Source organism: Nipponia nippon, unplaced genomic scaffold, assembly GCF_047370975.1.
Source record: "Nipponia nippon isolate SJK-2023a ecotype South Korea unplaced genomic scaffold, ASM4737097v1 scaffold_34, whole genome shotgun sequence".
In the NCBI taxonomy this organism is placed as follows: Eukaryota; Metazoa; Chordata; class Aves; order Pelecaniformes; family Threskiornithidae; genus Nipponia; species Nipponia nippon.
In genome coordinates this window covers 957,959-978,057 of record NW_028262352.1, presented here as the reverse complement: position 1 = coordinate 978,057, position 20,099 = coordinate 957,959, and the positions used below count along the sequence as shown (strand labels likewise).

The 20,099-nt window shown below is 42.0% G+C and overlaps 1 protein-coding gene across 3 annotated transcripts in view; it reads right to left on the bottom strand.

The window, feature by feature from the left end:
- Positions 1-8,961: 8,961 nt before the first annotated feature.
- The window catches only part of LOC148054078 (uncharacterized), a 67,733-nt gene continuing 56,595 nt past the window's right edge, over positions 8,962-20,099 (bottom strand). Inside the window, exons 1-3 of one of the 3 annotated variants that reach the window (XR_015707652.1) lie at positions 12,514-12,744; positions 10,506-11,439; positions 8,962-10,054 (exon numbers count right to left, since the gene is read on the bottom strand). Coding sequence is in view for 2 of the 3 variants with exons in the window: in XM_087770874.1 (XP_087627000.1) it covers positions 10,011-10,054; positions 10,480-11,305 (870 nt within the window). In the remaining variant the exon portion in view is untranslated. Of the gene's footprint in view, positions 10,055-10,479; positions 11,440-12,513; positions 12,745-20,099 lie in introns of those variants that run through there. The other 2 variants (XM_087770874.1, XM_087770875.1) reach the window with 2 other exon arrangements.

Here is a 20,099-nt window from a genome sequence, read left to right as displayed (position 1 = left end):
ATACAATGATTATCTCGAGTATGACTTTGGGAAAAATGCCAGCACTACAATTTGTCAAATTTAAGTTTACTAGGTTTGTCTGGGACAAGCCCTTGTAGGTCATGTGAAATATTTCCTTTCCAGCTTAGGCTGCTGGAAGCAGCCATTATTTTCCCTGTCATTTTCTAACAATGCAAGCAAGCAACATGAATTATACTCTGGTTGCAATAGTATCCCCTGTGCCCCATGCCGAAATTTTTTCTTTTGGCTATTTCATATTGTTGGACAACAAATCATAGGAACTTCAAATTACAGAAATTCTTATGGTTTATTTGCATTAAAGCCTTTTGCTCCAGTGACTTGAGGTCTGCTGTTTTACACTACAAGTCATTCCCAGTTCTCAAGCCTGCTGACTCACTGATTCATACTGAATCATATCCAGTGGTTCCAACTGGTTTTCACCTTTATGTACTACTACTTTGCCTGTGAGCCAATTTGTTTTCTTTGTACAGAATGCTTGAGAAAGACTGCTGCATGTGAACGTGACCAGGATGCATACTTACCTTACCTATCCACATTCAGTTCCTTTCCCCCAGAAAGAGAGGTTGATTTGAACACACGAAAAACCTCTGCTACCACAGTAGTGTCTATCCATGTCCCTCTCCCCCTTTTTTTTTAAACCCTACCCCATCAACTTTGACACCCTCTCTTTCTTTTGATCTGCCCAGAATAAAAGTAGCCATTAGCACACTAACACTCTGGAATATAAACTATAACTCTTGATTTCTTATAACATCAAACTGTTAAGGAAACACTGAATGATGTTACTTCATTTTGTGAAAAACTTGGAAATCGAATGTTTATAGGAACAGTGACTGTAACAACAGTTTCAGCCAAACGCAGTGCTGGTTGGAACCACACAAGGCTTTCTGCAGAGCATGCAACTCCTGAAACTCTCTACTTGCCCTTCCCAAGTAGGTCCTGCCAGATGTGACAAACTGTTTAGTTAGAGTAGGGAATCTACATTTGTTGGAAGTTCAGAGTGGAGGCGACAACAGGGTAGAAAACACAGCCTCAGACCTCATAGGATCACGGTTAGAAAGTCCCTCCACGTTCTGTGCTTTCTTCTCTTTCTCTAAATGAGAGCAGAAGGAAAATTGTGCACCATGCACAAACACACCCTGTTGCTGACACTGGCTTTTAAGGACATCTTCCACTGGGGGACCATTCAGTGCTCTTGCAGGACCACCTTTTATATCCTGCCAATGTATTCAGCTAGAAATGCTAAAGAACCTAATCTGAAGCAGGTGACGAGCAAATTTTTCCAGAGATTAGAAGATCAGAATTTTCTTCCTTTCTCAGAATGGAGAGAAAAAGAAGTTGCTGTTTCTGATAATATTTGAAAGCACCCTACTTCAGAAAAGAGTTTCCCTCAGCGTATGGATTTGTTCTTCCAGGATATTGCCTAATTCTCCTCTGGCCAACATTAGTTCAAATCACACCAAACTCAACTTAGTATTTACAACACCACTTAACTCTCCGAATGTAATCCTTTACACATCACCATCACTTATTTCAATGCTCTTTAACAAAGTCGTCGTAAAGAAGCATAATTACTATATCCATTACAATTAAGAAAAGAAGCAGCATCAAGTAAACCATGAAGACTGGACACAATGCCTAGAGAGCTGAATGGAAAGATACCACTATGGATGCACCAGACTGAGTCATCCCTGTTCCTATCAATCTACCACAGCATGAAAACCCACAGGTTTCTAGTACAGCAGTTTTATCTCTCCAAATTCCTGACACATATGCCTGCATAGAGAGCTAGAAAACACAGAAAGGATTAAAGAAATATCAGTTTGGAGGGACCTCTGGAGTTCTCTAGTCCAACCTCCTGCTAAATGTGGGATTATTACCAACAACATATCAGATCAGCCATAATCCAAAAATCTCCAACAATGGAGATCCAGAAGCTCTTTTGATTGGTAACCTGTTCCAGAATTGCACTACCTTCCTACTGGAAAAGTTTTACTGAATATCCAAGCAGAACCTGCCAAGCTGTAATTTGCTGTCCCTGCCCCTTGTTGCCTCATCTAGTACTGCCAAGTTTAGTTCTATCATCTTTACCTGAGAAGGGAGCTATCAGATAACCCCTTAGTATTCCCCTCACCAGATAAAAAAAATCCAGCTCCCTCAAACTCTGAACATGAACTTGCTCTAGACATGTCCAACTTACTGCCCCCTCTACCAACTTCTGTACCCCTCACCCCATTCCTCTAAAAACAGGGGCCCAAGCCAGGCACTATTCTAGCTGGGCCTCCCCAACAACAGGAGTGAGAGCAGAGCCAGGGAATATGATTTTTCACTCCCACAGTCCCACAATAATACAGGGCTGCGCTCACATTACAGACCCAGTGGAGGGGACAGGAGGCTTTGAGTCCTCTCCCCAGCCTCAGAGGTGTATCAATAGAGCTTACTTCCACAGACATTGATTCAGGCCAAAATATATCATCACGGGCAATTAGTTAATCATCTCGGACATCTTTAATCCCTTTTTGTTCTTCTCTTTCCTTCACAGAGATACCACTTCACAGATTATTTTCCCCTTCTAGCATGGAAATCCATTCCCAGAGAATTAAGGGAAACAAATTACCATCTATTACAACATTGCAGTTCCTAACCACAGGATTCAGCATCAAGAAGTAAAGAACAATTATCGGAACATCAGAGTTTAACTAAACATTTCAGTATTTGGCAAGGCATCCTTTGAACTGACAGGGAAACAGACAACCATGCATAATGTGCTCATACTTGGTAGCTATCATATAATTTGAACAGTGCTTTAGGACTTTGAATTTTAGTAACATTATACTGGCTTTTAGCATAGGTGCTGTGATACCAAAGTGAAACACCTCAAAAATTAAATATTAAGTAATTTCCTATTGTTAAAGCACACACTAGTATAGAGTTCATGCTTTACATGGATCTTCACAATAGTTCATGACATTTTTTGACTGACAAGATCTTTATCAGTCACCCTGGAAACCATGCTCAGAGAGAAACAGAAGTGCTGGCCCAGAGACCAGCTGATATCTCTTCCCATTGAGCAGAGCGGGAGAAAGCCTCAAGTACTGAAGATACAAATCCCATTTGCAAGATTCAGATATCAGCCTGCACTCTCTTGGTTAGCCCAGAATAGGCCAAGCTTCAGAAGCCAATTCAAGCTTTCTCAAGAGAAGGCACTAGCTTTTGATGGAACAAAAGGTTTAGTGCCTCTTAAAAAAAGCAGAAATGCGGTGTCCTTTTGAATACAAAAGGTCAGAGTGTTCAGAAAGAGAAGTCAGTTTTGAAACCATAGAAATTAAAAAAATCACATAAAACTTGGATTTGTCAACATAGGAGATAAAATTCATTGATGTTTACAAGCTGTGAAGTTCCCAGACTGAAAGAATATGTAAATGCAGAAACCACATATGAAATACAACAGATAAAAATCTCATCCCCATTACTGTTTTTTCAGTGTATCACCAAGTTTACCACCTTTTTAATATTTAACCATCCATAATGTTTGTACAGGCTAGAAATCATTAACAAGCAGCCACTGTGTTTCAGATCTACAGAGCAGATGAGACTTCTCACAAGGAGTCACTGGCCCTGCAGCACTGCCACTCTCCCAAGAGACACTCCTCTTTTTGCAGCCTGACTTCATGGTGCAGAAGAGGTTTCCAATACCCCTTGCCTTCTTATAATGAAAACACACAGCCCTTGAGGGCTGGCCAGCTTTTGACTTCTCTGCCACAAATCCAAGAGAGAGGAAGCATTACAGTCACACTTCATGCTAAAACCTTTCCTATGTTGTCTATTCAGCCACAAGAGACAGAATTGAAGCCTCACTCATAAGCAAGTCCCAGACCAGGCTTTCCTGTACTAGCCACAGCTCCACTCCCTCTTTAGAAGACCTGTCCCACAGCAGCAAAGCCCCAGGACCCTATCTGCAGCCTTACCTCCACACCCTGACTGCTCTTATCTTCCTGCCCAAGCTTCTGCAGGGGCAAACCAACATCTTACACACAAGAAAGCTTTTCTGTTTTCACTCTACCACTTCCCCTCATCCAAAATGAATACAAAAAACCCCACTATAGTCTCCTTTTTCTGATCTGCAAGACACCACCTCCCCCCCAAGCTGAAGTAAACACAGCAGCCCAGTCCCACCACCTACCAACATGATCCTATTACTATTCAGGCAGAAACAGCTACTGCCTCAAAGTTTCTACTTTCCTCTCTCCTAAGCCTACCTGCCTCCAAGAAAGCTTTGAGATTCAACAGTTACAGAGATACAAAAAGAGAAGAGACTTCTACCCCACCAAGCTGCTCTCTGCTCCTCTCCTACAGGGTAAGGATGCTCAAGGAAATTTTTCTATATCTTCCTTCTTCACAGAAAGGCAATCACACTTCCCTTCCCTCCAGCCCATCTTGTGACCCCCTCCCAGCTGTGTCTAATAGGGCTAAGTGGTTTTCAGCTGGTGCAGATTAACTCAAGGGGCAGCTGCTGATCTATGGCAGACCAGCTGGGGCTGGCTCTGCAGGAAGAGCCAGCCCGCTAGCCTGTGAGGTCTCAACAGCACCAGGCCGAGCACAGCTTGTGTGGCTGGTGAAACCAACAAAAAATATTTTGTTTAGCATGACAGGTACATATAAACAGCAGTGTATTAAATCAACCATTCAAACCAGCCTTCAGTAGCACAGACAGATGTATCCCTCTCCAGTGTATGACCAGATTTTTGGTGTCTACAGGAACGAGTGATTAGGTGACCAATTAAACCTCTCAAAACAGAGTGTTTCCAATTAGAATAATTAAGAAAAAATAATAAAGTATTCAATAAATAACAGCAAGTCCTCTATAGGAGTCATCACTGAAATTGATTTGCTGTCCTGACTTTAGTAGAAGACAGATTTTGGTATTTCTCTCACCCTGTTTCCAGCAGAGATGTGGTTTACACTGTCAAAAGGGTTACTTAAACCAATTTCCTAAGAGGAACAAATTGTGCAGTAAAAATGATCAATTCCATAGGCATAGCTCCCCAAACTATTTGCCATCAGAACAACATTCACCAGAAGCAAAGTTTTAAGCACAGACCACATTACAGTTTCCACCAATTTCATCACTATCTAGGTAATACTGGAAGAGAATCAGATTCACATGGTCTCAGCCAGCTGCAAACTCCTACTGAGTCCACCAGGTTTTCCAAGTCTGATCCATCCTGCTTCTGTGCTCTCAAAGACCAGAGTTAACTCATTACAGCTCTAGCATCTTCTTTACCTAACCCCTTGCATGCCGTGACCAGTAGTCACTGGTTGGCTCTAAGCAGTCAAAGAGCAGGTGCTAAAGGCACCCCTGAGAGTGTGAGGTGTCTAACTGTGGTTTGGGGTGAGCAGAGCCTGGAGTGGCTGCTGAAGTCATTGCTTTCCTGCCCTTCACAAAGCAGCAGTTGAACCATCTTAATTTACCATGAGGTCTCTTACAGTAAAACCAATCACCAGTTTTGGCTTGCCTCAAAATACTGCACTGCAAATTGCAAATGAGAACTTGCAACTCAGCTGCCTATATGTTAGGGCATAGCTGACACTTTAAGGTTGTAATCTCATCAGTCTCTGCAAGGCATCTCCACACGTGAATCAGAGCACTAACAAAGCATTTTAGAAATCAAATACACAGAATTTGTTTAAAGTAATAGATAAGCAAACCTTACTGCATTCCCTGACATTTGTCACTGACCTATTTGACCCACTGTCATGTAAATACTTTGGATTTTTTCTACACCCACAACCTAGGATTTATGTTTCCTGGCATTCAGATTACTGTACTTTCTTTAAATGGTACTATTCTCTAAAGTGTTAATTTTCAATCATAGAATCAATCATAGAATCATAGAATCATAGAATCATAGAATACCAGGTTGGAAGGGACCTCAAGGATCATCTGGTCCAACCTTTCTAGGCAAGAGCACAATCTAGACCAGATGGCCCAGCACCACCTCCAGCTGAGTCTTAAATGTGTTCAGCATAGCTGAGTCAACCACTTCCCTGGGGAGATTATTCCAATGGTTGACTGTTCTCATCATTGTGAAAAATTTACCTCTCATTGTCCAATCGGAATCTCCCTGGGAGTAACTTGTACCTGTTACCCCTTGTCCTCACCATGCAACTCCTTGTAAAAAGGGAGTCTCCATCTTCTTTGTAGCTCCCCTTTCAGTACCGGTACATGGTGATGAGATCACCTCTAAGCCTCCTTTTCTCAAGGCTGAACAAGCCCAGCTCTCTCAGCCTATCCTCATACGGCAGGCTTCCCAGACCCTTGATCATCTTGGTGGCCCTTCTCTGGACCCCCCTCCAGCCTGTCCACATCTTTTTTGTATAACGGGGACCAGAACTGTACACAGTATTCCAGGTGTGGCCTGACAAGCGCCGAGTAGAGAGGGATAATGACTTCTTTATCTCTGCTGGTGATGCCCTTTTTGATGCAACCCAGCATCCTATTGGATTGAGTGCACCCTCAGTAAGTTTGCAGATGACACCAGGTTGGGTGGAAGTGTTGATCTGCCTGAAGGTAGGAAGGCCCTACAGAGGGACCTGGACAGGCTGGATCGATGGGCCGAGGCCAACTGTATGAGGTTCAACAAGGCTAAGTGCCGGGTCCTGCACTTGGGTCACAACAACCCCATGCAACGCTACAGGCTTGGGGAAGAGTGGCTGGAGAGCTGCCTGGCAGAAAAGGACCTGGGGGTGCTGGTTGACAGCCGCCTGAACATGAGCCAGCAGTGTGCCCAGGTGGCCAAGAAGGCCAATGGCATCCTGGCTTGTATCAGGAATAGTGTGGCCAGCAGGACCAGGGAGGTGATAGTGCCCCTGTACTCGGCCCTGGTGAGGCCGCACCTCGAGTACTGTGTTCATTTTTGGGCCCCTCACTACAAGAAGGACATCGAGGTGCTGGAGTGTGTCCAAAGAAGGGCAATGAAGCTGGTGAAGGGTCTAGAGAACAGGTCTTATGAGGAGCAGCTCAGGGAGCTGGGGTTGTTTAGTCTGGAGAAGAGGAGGCTGAGGGGAGACCTTATTGCTCTCTACAACTACCTGAAAGGAGGTTGTAGTGAGGTGGGTGTCAGTCTCTTCTGCCAAGTAAGAAGTGATAGGACGAGAGGAAATGGCCTCAAGTTGTGCCAGGGGAGATTTAGACTAGATATTAGGAAAAATTTCTTCACGGAGAGAGTGGTTAGGCATTGGAACAGACTGCCCAGGGAAGTGGTACAATCACAGTCCCTGGAAGTATTCAAAAACGTGTGGATGTGTTGCTTAGGGACATGGTTTAGAGGCAGACCAGGCAGTTAGGTTAACAGGTTGGGCTCAATGATCTCAGAGGTCCTTTCCAACCTTAATGATTCTATGATTCTATGATTCTTGGCCACAGCAGCACACTGTTCACTCATATTGAGGACAGTATACAGCAATTTGAAATACTCTTTCACTCAGATGGAGAAAGGGCTGTCTATGCATTGGCTGCAGGTGCTTCAAAACAGCTGCTTCTATCTACCATCCTAATCACTTACTGTCTCAAATAGAGCTTTAGGAAGCTGTTTTACATACAGTGCTAATCTCTTATAGGATTATGACTGCTGGAAACTTCCCTTTCTAATAAAATATTGGGTTTAGTTGCTTACACACTTGCCAGACTTCGTCCATGGAGGCTGAAATTTCCCATATCAACAATGAATATTTTGGCAAAATTTCACCCATGAAACATTGAATGAAACAAGGAAAAATATGTTTTGCCCTTCTAAAAATATGGGCAGCTCTTCTGTGAAAAAGCCTTGCAACCTTAATTATTAGAGGGACTGCTAAGGAAGTTGTCAGCCTTTATTCAAGACAGATTTGTTTGTTTTTTTCTGTGAAAACACACCTGTATTTGAGAAAAGCCTCTGAAGAATCTCAATTCATATACACCCAGAAGTTTCTATAAGGTTTCTACCTGTGCCTTGTAGTCTCTTCTCACCAGAACATGCATTCACCATTTCCAAAGGTCAAGAATATAAGGCTCCTTCCAGCTTCTTTGGGCAGAGTGCAAATACTGAAAGCAGCAAATTTCTTCTGTGCACACTAAGTCCTCTCTTCTGGCAAATGGATGAAGAAGCTGATTCAAATGCCAAAGGAACATTTGAAGGTGCTAAAATGCCAGTGAACTAGACTGCAGAATTCTTGATTTTTACACAGAGGCAGGGAGAGAGGGAATGGGAGACACACAACTTGGGTGAACCCCAGAAAAACATGACATGTAATCCTTGATCCCAGATGACTAATTTTGCATTTGGCTGTATGAAAAAAAAAAAAGTCTTTTTTTAATAGGTGTTCATTATCAAGCAATCCAGATTGCATCATGCAACAGTTCTGCTCTTGCTGTTATATATTATTTGCCTAAGTTTATAAAATATCTGCAAAGATTTTGAATGGTGGGTTTGTGGTTACTTTCAGATCTTTGGTGAAAATGTTGAACCTGACAGAATTCACATCAAACCAGACAGAGCCCTCTCAGAAATGCTTTGATCAGGTGAGGTATCCACACTGATACCTACTCCTGGAGATGGTCAGTTTGTCAGTTGTTAATCAATTTATTCTGTGCTTGATTAATACTCATTAGGATTTTTTTTATTGTAATGTCATAATGTATTAAATAAATCAGTATCCACACCATGAGAAAAATAGATGTTCCATGGGAAACCTTAATTCTGGCTTTTCCTATTATTTCTTCAGCATTTTCCAATAATTCTTCATTATTATTAATATTAATATTATTATTATTACTATTATTATTACTACAAATTACCATGCCTTATTAAGCAACAATAGGGAAGTTATTATCTTTGGCTCATTTCCTTTTAATAAAGAGAGAGACAATCCTTTAAAATCCTGTCTGCCATTTTATTTTGTTGGTCTTTCAATAGGCACAGAGGAACAAAAACAATCAGATCAGATTTTTAGCACTCTTTTAAGATTATCACTATCATAAGTACATGTTATTGCCAGTATTGACCTTGGTAGGAAGGCTATGAAATGTTTGTTAAGTATAATTTATTGTTGACAAAAACAATGCCTGTTGTTTACTGGCCAATTAACTGCTACAAATCCAAGCTCAAACATTTTCTTGTTTTGCCATGCATGTTACCAGCTGATTTGAAAGACTCTGAAAAGTGTTCTGGGAATAGCATGTGTCAAAATACCCTTTAAACACCACGATCAGTCTTATGAAGCCACGGGATTAAGAAAAGCAAGGAAAAACAAGTTTCCCATTTTGTGTTTAACCTGAGAAATTTTCTCTGCTTTCTCTATAGAGCATCTTCAAATAGAACACTACTAACATTTCAAAGACAAAAGAGATGAAGAGCAGGGAAGTGTCATTTAAAAAGTGTAGCGTTCGTTACATATCAAGGTTATACCGGCGGATCTCCAGCCGACCCGGGCTGGGGAAGGAACAGTCAGCACACACAGTGTGGGTGTTCAGCTTCCCCGTTTATTGCGCAGTAGTTTACCTTTATACTCCCAACAGTAGGCGTGTCATGTTATAAGGGGCGGGGACAAAGGAGGGTCAACCTTTCACTCTTTCCGTACAGCGCATGATCTTCCGGTCGCCAGCCCTTATCTTACTACATTTCCCCCTCCCTTAGCTCCAGTAGCTCTGTATCTCACTGGGGAAGCTACGCGTAAAATAATCGATATATGGTGAGACTTCTTAATATACAACTCCTAGACTACCTAATTAAGCGTAATAGACAGGATAATAGCATAGCAAGGATAAGAACAAATAACAAGATTATGAGACCAGTTATCTATGTGGCAGCAACTGTCCCCCTTATTGCTAATGAAGTAGGGGGGTGAACAATAGACAGGTAGAGGCTTGTCCAATAGCCGGCATATACAGACACGCATCCATTACGTTCATGGATTTTGCCCAATCCAGCCAGTAGTTCATCGCGGCTCCCTCATTGCTCCCCCACACCATCAGGATGCATAGGGAAATGGTAACCTGTCAAGATAAGACTCAATAAATTGATTAATGTTTATACGGTCGAATATTTAGACTGGGTACCCATTCTAGCGTCCCTTTCTCGGTTTGCACACATGCATACCCACGTCCCAGGCAACGGAGGGAATACGGGCCCCTCCATTCACGGGTTTGCAGGTCCCGTACTTGAACCAAAGGGTAAGGCCCTTCGTTCTCATCGAGCCGGAAATGTGCCTGGGTTGCAGTCTGGGTTTTATAGGTGTTCCCTCGAATGGTATGATTTAAGGTAATTAGTGCCATCGTCAACAGACGCTGTGCCCGAAATAAGGGAGGGTCAAGGGGAGGGGGAACCCCTGTTCCTGGGCTTATCTTTTCCCCCTCCCTAAGTCGGTCGAGTAACCCTTTTAATGTGCGATGAGCGCGTTCTACAATGCTTTGGCCCGTACTGTTGTAGGGAATGCCATGACTCAACTGAATATCCCAGCGCGCGCAAAAGTCCTTTGTCTTCTTGCTGACATATGCCGCTCCATTATCTGTTTTAATTTTTTGTGGGATGCCAAGTTGCGCCATACAGTCCTGCCAATGTAAAATAACTACGAGAGCATTTTGTTTAGCATGCATAGTGGCTAAAATAACTCCACTGCAGGTATCAACTGTGACATGCAGATACTTAGGTGGATTAAAGGGTTCATAAATTGTAACATCAGACTGCCATATTTGGTTGGGCTGCAACCCTCGAGGGTTTACCCCTGCCTCCCAGAGGGGACCTTTGGAACACACAGGATAAGCAACAATCACAGAGCGAGCACCTTGCAAAGTAATACCAGTTCGCTTTCCCACTGCCCCAGGGGTAAGGGGTCCCTCTGGTAGCTCAGGTATCACTGGCAGTGCCGGGGGAGCCCTACCACCCCCCCTAGATGTCGTCAGCCGTGACACTGGTTCTCCTTGTTCCTCAGATCTTTTCCTGCGCTCTGCTCTCTGTGTGTCCAGCACCCGTCGATCACTGGGATGCAACGGGGCGTCCTCAGAAGGTGATGGTGTCTTGCCCTCCTTTTCTCCTTCCCGCCATCTTCCTTCACGTAGTTCGCAATACCGCTGGGATCCCACATTGGCCCCCGGGACCCAATCCAGCAACCTATCAGTCAGCTCCCTTTCCACACATTGTTGCAACTCGCCCCAGGGGTATTGAGTAGGTGGCGGATCCGCTGGTGCAGAAGGTGCCGAAGGTTCCGTGGGTGGCTGCTCTAGACTCCCCACTCGTAACGGGAACACCTTTCCTTTGTTCCCGCTGTGCCATAGCCTCCCTGCGCCTCCCCTTCCTCCGTTGGCTCAGTCCCCAGTAATGACGGCCCCGTCTGTGCCCCACAGGCCACCCCTTCAACTCGAGTTCACACTGGAGTTCCAGCCTGTCCAGCACAGCAGTACAGAAAAACAGCAGAGATGCCCTGGCCATCTGCCAGCCCAGGCACATAGCCATTGCTGTTATCAAAATGTTCCCAGGCACAGCAGAGTAAGATGATAAGCAGTACAACAAGCAGCGAAAGCAAAAAGCAGCCACTAACGAGCAGTAGACTCTAATATACAGTAAGGCAAGCAAGCCCCGTGGCAAGCACATAAACCTGCCGATTAATAGCTAAACAGCAATACCTGCTATAACTTCGATCTAGCACATTCCAATTAAATCTGTCGTTATCTCGAACGCTTTGTACCCTATATTGGGCACCAAAAAAAACTGTCGTGGTTTAACCCCAGCTAGCAACTAAGCACCACACAGCCGCTTGCTCACTCCCCCCCGGTGGGTTGGGGGAGAGAATCAGAAGAGTAAAAGGGAGAAAACTCATGGCTTGAGATAAAGACAGTTTAATGGGTAAAGCAGAAGCCGCGCGCGCAAGCAAAGCAAAGCAAGGAATTCATTCACTACTTCCCATAGGCAAGCAGGTGTTCAGCCATCCTCAGGAAAGCAGGGCTCCATCATGCGTAAACGGTTACTTGGGAAGACAAACGCCATCACTCCAAACGTCCCCCCCTTCCTTTTTCTTCCCCCAGCTTTATATGCTGAGCATGATGTCATATGGTATGGAATAACCCTTTGGCCAGTCTGGGTCAGCCCCCCCTGGCTGTGCTCCCTCCCAGCCAGCCTGTGTCCCCTCCGAGACTAAACCCGTTGGCTTTTCGTTCCCAGGAACTTCATGCCCCATCAGCGCGCTACGTGCGGCAAGCCAGCACCGCTTTGCCGCAAACCCCTTCTTGAGCACCCTTTCTTCTGTTCCCCAGGCACGAAGCCGGTCACTGGCTCCTCCAACATTGCTTATGATCGCTTCTGTCAGCTCGTTGCGTATTTTCCCCCAATTTGGGGTGTCCAAAACTTCTGTGGGAGCGCCGAGCACTCCCCGGCGTAGCATCCATTGGATGCAGTCGCCCGTGGGCCTTTTCCTTATCGCCCCATCCTCGCCCACCTCCGTCGCTACCGACTTTAGTACCTTTACGAGTTCTGCGAGCTCCATCGCTGCTACCTGCAGCCGATCACGTCGGGGTCACCACTATGTAGCGTTCGTTACATATCAAGGTTATACCGGCGGATCTCCAGCCGACCCGGGCTGGGGAAGGAACAGTCAGCACACACAGTGTGGGTGTTCAGCTTCCCCGTTTATTGCGCAGTAGTTTACCTTTATACTCCCAACAGTAGGCATGTCATGTTATAAGGGGCGGGGACAAAGGAGGGTCGACCTACAGCGCGTGATCTTCCGGTCGCCAGCCCTTATCTTTACTACAAAAAAGGAAATGTATCTTGGGATTTAGGAAGTGCCAGGCAAGTTACAGAAAAATGGGCAGCAGAAGTAAAGGAGCAGCTGGAACCCACAATGAACGAAGCCAGTGGAGAGGTATAAAATAAGGAGCAGACAGCCAGGAGGTCAGAAGGAAATTCAATAACAGCCTGTAGTAGAGTTCTGATGCTCAGTTTAGAGACCTCCAGGAATTCAGGATAGGGCTCATGGGACTCCACCTCCTGGACCGTCCTGGGTTGGAGCTTCTGTACTCCTTAAACTTAACAAATATGGCATTGGTAGGAATGATAGCAAAGGATAGACATAGTGATTAAAGGTGTGAATTCAGCAGAAGTAAAAAAAAAATTCAAAGGCAAGGACAAAGGATGTTTCTGCACAAGCAGATGTGATTAGAAACGTCCTTGATTAGTAATGTCCTTGCTAGCACCTGAACTGCTTTAATTGTTCTCTAAGAGACCAGCACAATTATGCTTTACTTTTTAGTTAAAGTTCTCATTTTCAGCTCTGCAACGTTGATATATATCATGGCAATAGTCATACTGCACCCAAGCAATATCGCATGGTTTAGGCATATTGTGGTTCTTTCAATGGCTGGTTCCCACTGATTCACTGTTTACTAAAATTTGATTTCTATCATTGTTCCAGAGTGATTTTCAGAACAGCAATTGTAAGGAATACTTGTAAAATAACCAGCTTCCATTTATTTGTGTGATGAACTCTTGCAGCAGCCAATATCCAGTAACATGAAATACTAGAAGAAAATGAAGGCATTCCAGGGCTCACTTTCACAGCCTAGGCTATGGTATGAACTACTAGTAAGCATCCTTTGGCGGAGAATCATCTCTATCTCCATTCTAAGGTATATCATAGGCTAATCACACTTATATTTGTATGAAAAGATACTTTTCCTGGAATTTCCTTGAGTTCTCCACCCTTAAAAATTCCTAATCTCACTGAAGTCACATTTAAAATTTAAATTACATTAAATTACATTTACATTAAATTAAAAAAATTAATATTTAAAAATTAACTTTAAATTACATTAAATTACATTACATTTTATTTTTAAATTATTTGAATTACATCACATTTAAAATCATACAATTAATTATTGAGGGTGTTTTCTGTGGAAATTTTGAAATATTCTTATTATATCATTTTATAGAACTGCATAATATAGAACAAAAGGATATTAGTCTTAATAACAGATTTGTCCCACACAAAATGTGAAGGTGTTTGTATAAAACTTCAGAAAAGCAAATAAGAAATTTTCTTTTCTCGCTTCTAGAGATTTAGAAAACATGGAATTATTATTACAATCGTGATGAGAAAAGATTTTAATACAGTTTTCTGATTTCTCACTTTTAAGCAAATGTTACTGAATAAAAATTTTTTTTACTTTGTAACAAACATTGTAAGTTTTCCCAAGCTTTTGGGGCAAAACATGTAATGTATTATTATCTGAAACACCAGCTCTGAAAGCAATGAGAAGCCACTGACTTAATCAGAAATAATATACTTAAATATCATTTGTACAACTGGAAAAAGGAAATTCGGATGTAATCTTTCCTTGGACAAAGGTAAAAACAATAGGAAATTTTCCATGGAAATGTTGTCAAGTGACCCAGTCCTATATCCCATCTTGCTTTAACTGTAGGTCACACTTCTGAAAAGACACAAATAGTCAACAAAACAAAGTGTTCTTAATGACACACTTAATAGTCACATTTTAATTTTAGTTCAGTAACTACTTAACAGAGATTAGAGAGAAATAGGGCATCTGGTCCAAATATTCTTGAAAAATATTTATGATTTGCTCATTCAGAACTCAGAGTGATATTTTAGTTGCACTCAAAGACAAGGGATGATTTTAGTATTATTACAATGACAGCAGTATGTTAGCATAATCATATTTGTATTGCTTCTAACTCCAAAGTAACATTAAGATAGCCTTTGTTTCACCATCTGCTTAGAAAGCACAGGCTACAAATATATTGGACAGTTTGCCTCTCCTCTGATCATCTTATAAATTGCTTCTATACAAACACCCACACCTACACCCATGCTTCTTATCTGTGCAGTTATCACACCTTGATCAAATGTCATGGTAGCGTAAAACACGTCTCATGGTGAACATCAGAAATATTCTTGGTTTATTTGGCTTATACTCACACAATCTGCTCTCAGATCTGCTTACTTTTGAATGGATGAATGAATACTTACAAAAGTAACATTGTTATGTGCCTAATGAGCTGGAAATACATTCACTTTGCACTCCACTTGCAGTGCAAACATTAAACAGCCATCCAAACCCATACTCTTAGACAGACATTTATCAAAATAAACCTTAAACAGAGATTAAACACGATTTATCTCAGCCTTATTAGATGCTGTCTTTTTTTCTTATTTATATTGTTCTTTAGCTCCTAGACAAAACAGTATAAGCTCAAAGATAACCGGCAAATGAGTAAGTGGTAAGGGGATTTAACAATAATAGGAAGTACCCGGAGAAAGGGAAAACACTGTATAACTCAGACATTACTTAATGAAACTAAAAGCCATGTAATCCACTTGAACCAAAGCTTACAAGTTCACTTCAGTGGCATGTCACACAATTGGTAATGACAACAATTTGGGGATTATATCTGGTATCCTAGCTGCATGCATCCAGCAACATCAGGTTTACTGCTGTAGACACTTTTGAGAGTTGTTTCAGGAAACCGGTCACCGTTTAGACCATTTTGGCTTCTTTAGCAGAGTGAGTTGGCATCACTACATTATGCCCATGTTCAGAGAGCTCTCCATCTTCTTCAAATCATAATCATTGCATATCCTTGCATGGTTTGGACTTGGGAACTTTGAAGCAGAAGTTTCTACTCTAAAAAGTCTGTACTCACCCAAGAAAGTTGGCAACATTCCCATCCCGTCGCTTACCCAGTCTCAGCCCTGAAGTGCAGTGGCAGTACTGCACCCAAGTATCTGTATCAGAACTAACTCAGGTGTCCCGGAGTCATAACTGGACCTGTCATGGAGCTAATGAAATGTCAGCAGAACTTATCAATAGGAATCCATGTCTCATCAATAATAAACTCCCAAAAATTTACTTAGTCCCTCAGTAACAGCCTAACTTTACCATGTTGTGAGCAGTAGTAATGCTGAAGCTTGTAGTCCAAGGCCGCTGTATATTCATTTACATGCTGTTCATATAGCAAAGCTTCCCATTGTACTCAGTTTTGAAGGGCATTTTATGTCTCAAGCTGTTTGTTTCATGCCCTGCCAAATCACATGAACAACTGAAACTGCCCAGGCAAATAACTCTTTGTGCAAGACACTGAGCTAGAACCAAGACCTTAAGGCTGGGATTCATGTCACTTGAGATGTCTGCAACATCTGATAGCTGTCCTCAGCTCCCAGGTGGAGTGATTCAGCTTACCTATTTCTAGACATCTGCTTTAGGGTAAGATGACTTAAGCCCCAGAAGTGTTATCTGTCCCTCCACTGAGTATAAAGGAAGTGCAAGGTGACTAACTCAGTGGGGGACGTTGACATTATCAGATGTTTTCTCCAGCAAGCCTTCTGAAGTCAGCTCTTCCACTCACTCCCATTTGATAAAACACATTTTGACAGGAACTACTACATCTTTTCTTTTTCCCTTCTTTCTAGAACAGGTCACACTTGGGTCATCACGACCCCATGCAACCCTACAGGCTTGGGGAAGAGTGGCTGGAAAGCTGCCTGGCAGAAAAGGACCTGGGGGTGTTGGTCGACAGCCAGCTGAACATGAGCCAGCAGTGTGCTCAGGTGCCCAAGAGGGCCAATGGCATCCTGGCTTGTATCAGAAACAGTGTGGCCAGCAGGACTAGGGAGGTGATAGTGCCCTTGTACTTGGCACTGGTGAGGTCTCACCTCGAATACTGTGTTCACTTTTGGGCCCCTCACTACAAGAAGGACATTGAGGTACTAGAGCGTGCCCAAAGAAGGGCAACGAAGTTGGTGAAGGGTCTAGAGCACAAGTCTTATGAGGAGCAGCTCAGGGAGCTGGGGTTGTTTAGTCTGGAGAAGAGGAGGCTGAGGGGAGACCTTATTGCTCTCTACAACTACCTGAAAGGAGGTTGTAGTGAGGTGGGGGTCGGTCTCTTCTCCCTAGTAACAAGGGATAGGACAAGAGGAAATGGCCTCAAGTTGTGCCAGGGGAAGTTTAGGTTGGATATTAAGAAAAACTTCTTCACCGAAAGGGTAGTCAGGCACTGGAACAGGCTGCCCAGGGAAGTGGTTGAGTCCCCATCCCTGGAGGTATTTAAAAGACGTGTAGACGTGGCTCTTAGGGACATGGTTTAGTGGTGGACTTGGCAGTGTTAGGTTAATGGTTGGACTTGATGATCTTAAGGGTCTTTTCCAACCTAAATGATTCTATGATTTACGTTCAGTTACTCCTGCACTGAGCAGTCATTTCTCCCAGACTAAACCAGATCTCCAGAAAAACAGCTAGTCTCTTCTATTTGTCTACAATATTCCAAGTTGTTTTTATTGAGTGATGTCTTCCACCACTACCATAGGTTTGTTGTTCTTACTCATCTTCATCTCCTTTTCCAAATAAGTGGTTCACATGGTGACAGGTAAAGAAAATGCAAGTACCATCTTCCTCCTGTCTCCAGTAAGGTAAACTACTTAGCCACACTGACTTTCAGGAAGACTACCTCTGTCCTAAAAAAGCTACCCATCATATTTACATCCCATGTTTTAACCAGTGGCTCCTACATTGCCAGAATCACAGCCCGGCATAACTGATCTCCAATATTCTTCTGTTTAGATATGAATCCAGCTATAAGATACAGGAGGAATCTAGATAATATGCTGCTACTGGTCTTATTAAAATTTCCCTGGGATGTTAAGGATGGTTGAACATTTTGGTTGAAAAGGGATGTGAGATTTTTAGACTGAACACAAATAGCCACGACAGCCTAACATCTATCCTAATGCAATTCTAGCTCTTTTTGCATTCATTCCCTCCTCTGGAACTTGTCAGTGAGTAGTAGCTATACATTATCCAACTCAGTTACGGATACTGTGAAGGGCAAATGTACAGAGACTAGGAAGAGAGCAGGCTGTTCTGCTTAGACTAGGAACATACAGACCTGGACGGGACATGCTGGGACATCAAGTTCAGTTTCTTGTAACTGAAGGCAATCATGTCTCATAATCCCTCTAATATACTCAGTCATATTTGTTAGACTCTTTCTAGACTGAAAAGAAAACAAAGCTAAAGCTTAAAGCCACAAGAATTCTTCAATTTCAGAAACAATCTCTATCTGTGCTGGACACATGAGCCTAAAGAAAACAAGCGTCTCTTCGTTTCCATAAGTCTATTGCTCAAATTAATTACATATACTACCCAGCTGTCTCTCTTTATCCTAATCTTGATATGATTTAATCTATTCTTAGAGATACTGGTATAAGCAGACACACAAAAAAAATGCCAAATCCCAACACAAAATGATAGGATCATACATTTGTGTTAGCAGCATGAAATTTACTGAAGGGCATGATTTCTAATGATGAGAATTAATCACACAGGGGAAAGTATGTTCCAACTTCAATGGCCGTTACACTGTCTGGTTTTCATTATTTTAGAGAAGCACTTAACATCAGGTGAAGGCCAACAGCTCATAAATCTAGAAAGAAATAAAAGTTACATTTCCTTTGTGCAAAAATAGCATTTTAGTATTCTTCAAATACTGTTTCATATTTGTTTTATGTTATCACTATTTTCCTAGTGTTTACAAGCAAAACCCATTGTAAAAGAATTTTTTTAACATGATGGAAAATGGTAGGTAAGGAAAAGAGGACAGGTTTATCAGACTATAGATCTTTATATGCATTTAAAGGAAATAAATGCATATTAAAGTTACTTATACTGATAAAGATGAAAATGCAAAGCATTTCAGCTACAGGCGAGAGAGACTGTAGATTGAGGGCATGGTTTTTCTAACTACTATTCATTCAAAAATTACTCTAAAACTTACTCAAGACTATATTTTTCATAGAAGTGAAAGGTGGCAAAACGGAAGATAGCCATCACTTTTGGATTTATCACCACAATGAAATCTAAAAATTGGAGATTTGTGTAAGAAATAACAAGAACACAAGTATTGCACTATAGGAATTGTATTTCAAAGCTATATTGTATTGTCTGAGCAGAAGTCTGGGAAGAACTATATTTCTCACAATGCTACATAGCCCTCTGATCCGTTTCTGTGAGATGTTTGTCCTTTATTACATTCATTCATAAAGAACGTGAAAGTGCAGTTCTTTGTCTTTGGAATGCTAATACTCTCCTGAAATGTACCTGAGGAATATACCAGGAAAAGCATGCCTAAATATTATCTTGTGAACACATTCATTGTCCTAGACTTCCAGTCCTAAGAGTCCTGAAGCCATCTTCAGTACTTTGGAGAAGACCTGTTATCAGAAATGTCTTTACTATACCACCATGCTTGGAATAAGAAGAAAAGTCACAACACAGGAATTACAATTAAGAAGGAAGCTTTATAATTGGTTCTAACTTGTGATTTAGATTTTAGATAATATGTTATTTTCAGGTTATAAATCAACAGCTAGTTTTGTAGTGAAAGAGATGCCAGAATACTAATCCATCTGACTGAAAACAGATATGGTATTCGGGGACCCTCTTGATACAAAATTAATCCTAGTTATACCAATTACAAGTCATCAATTAGACTGGCTTTAGTCCACATCTTTAGCTGGGTAATAGACCCCAAAACCCTGAGATCTTCTAGAATGCGTGAGGACGGACTATTTTTTATTTAATCTAATTATTTAATTTGAAGATTTAATTCCAGTCTAGTATTGAGGAAAAACTGTTGGTTTATAGTTTTGATATTATGTAAATTCAATCTCAGTTTTATTTAATATAAAACAGTATTTTTTTTTTCCATTTCATTTTAGTTGCTGTCAATTTCCTTAATTCACAATACTGATCCAGAACATCAGAGGATCTAACAGGGTACCACCTTCTACACCTACATGCCCAGCCAGCTGTACATAATTTACCCTTGGTTCATTTCTGGGAATGGGAAAAAGCATCCAATAAAGATGACCTTTAAAAGGAGAAGACAAGAAATAACATGAAAGAAGGAAGAAAGCAAAAAGGAAACAGCTAAAATCAAGAGAAAAGATCTGATAATTGTGCAACAAAAATCACGGGGCTGAGGAAGAAAAGAGGGATTGGTTAGTCATTAGCAACAAGTCTGAAGCAAAGC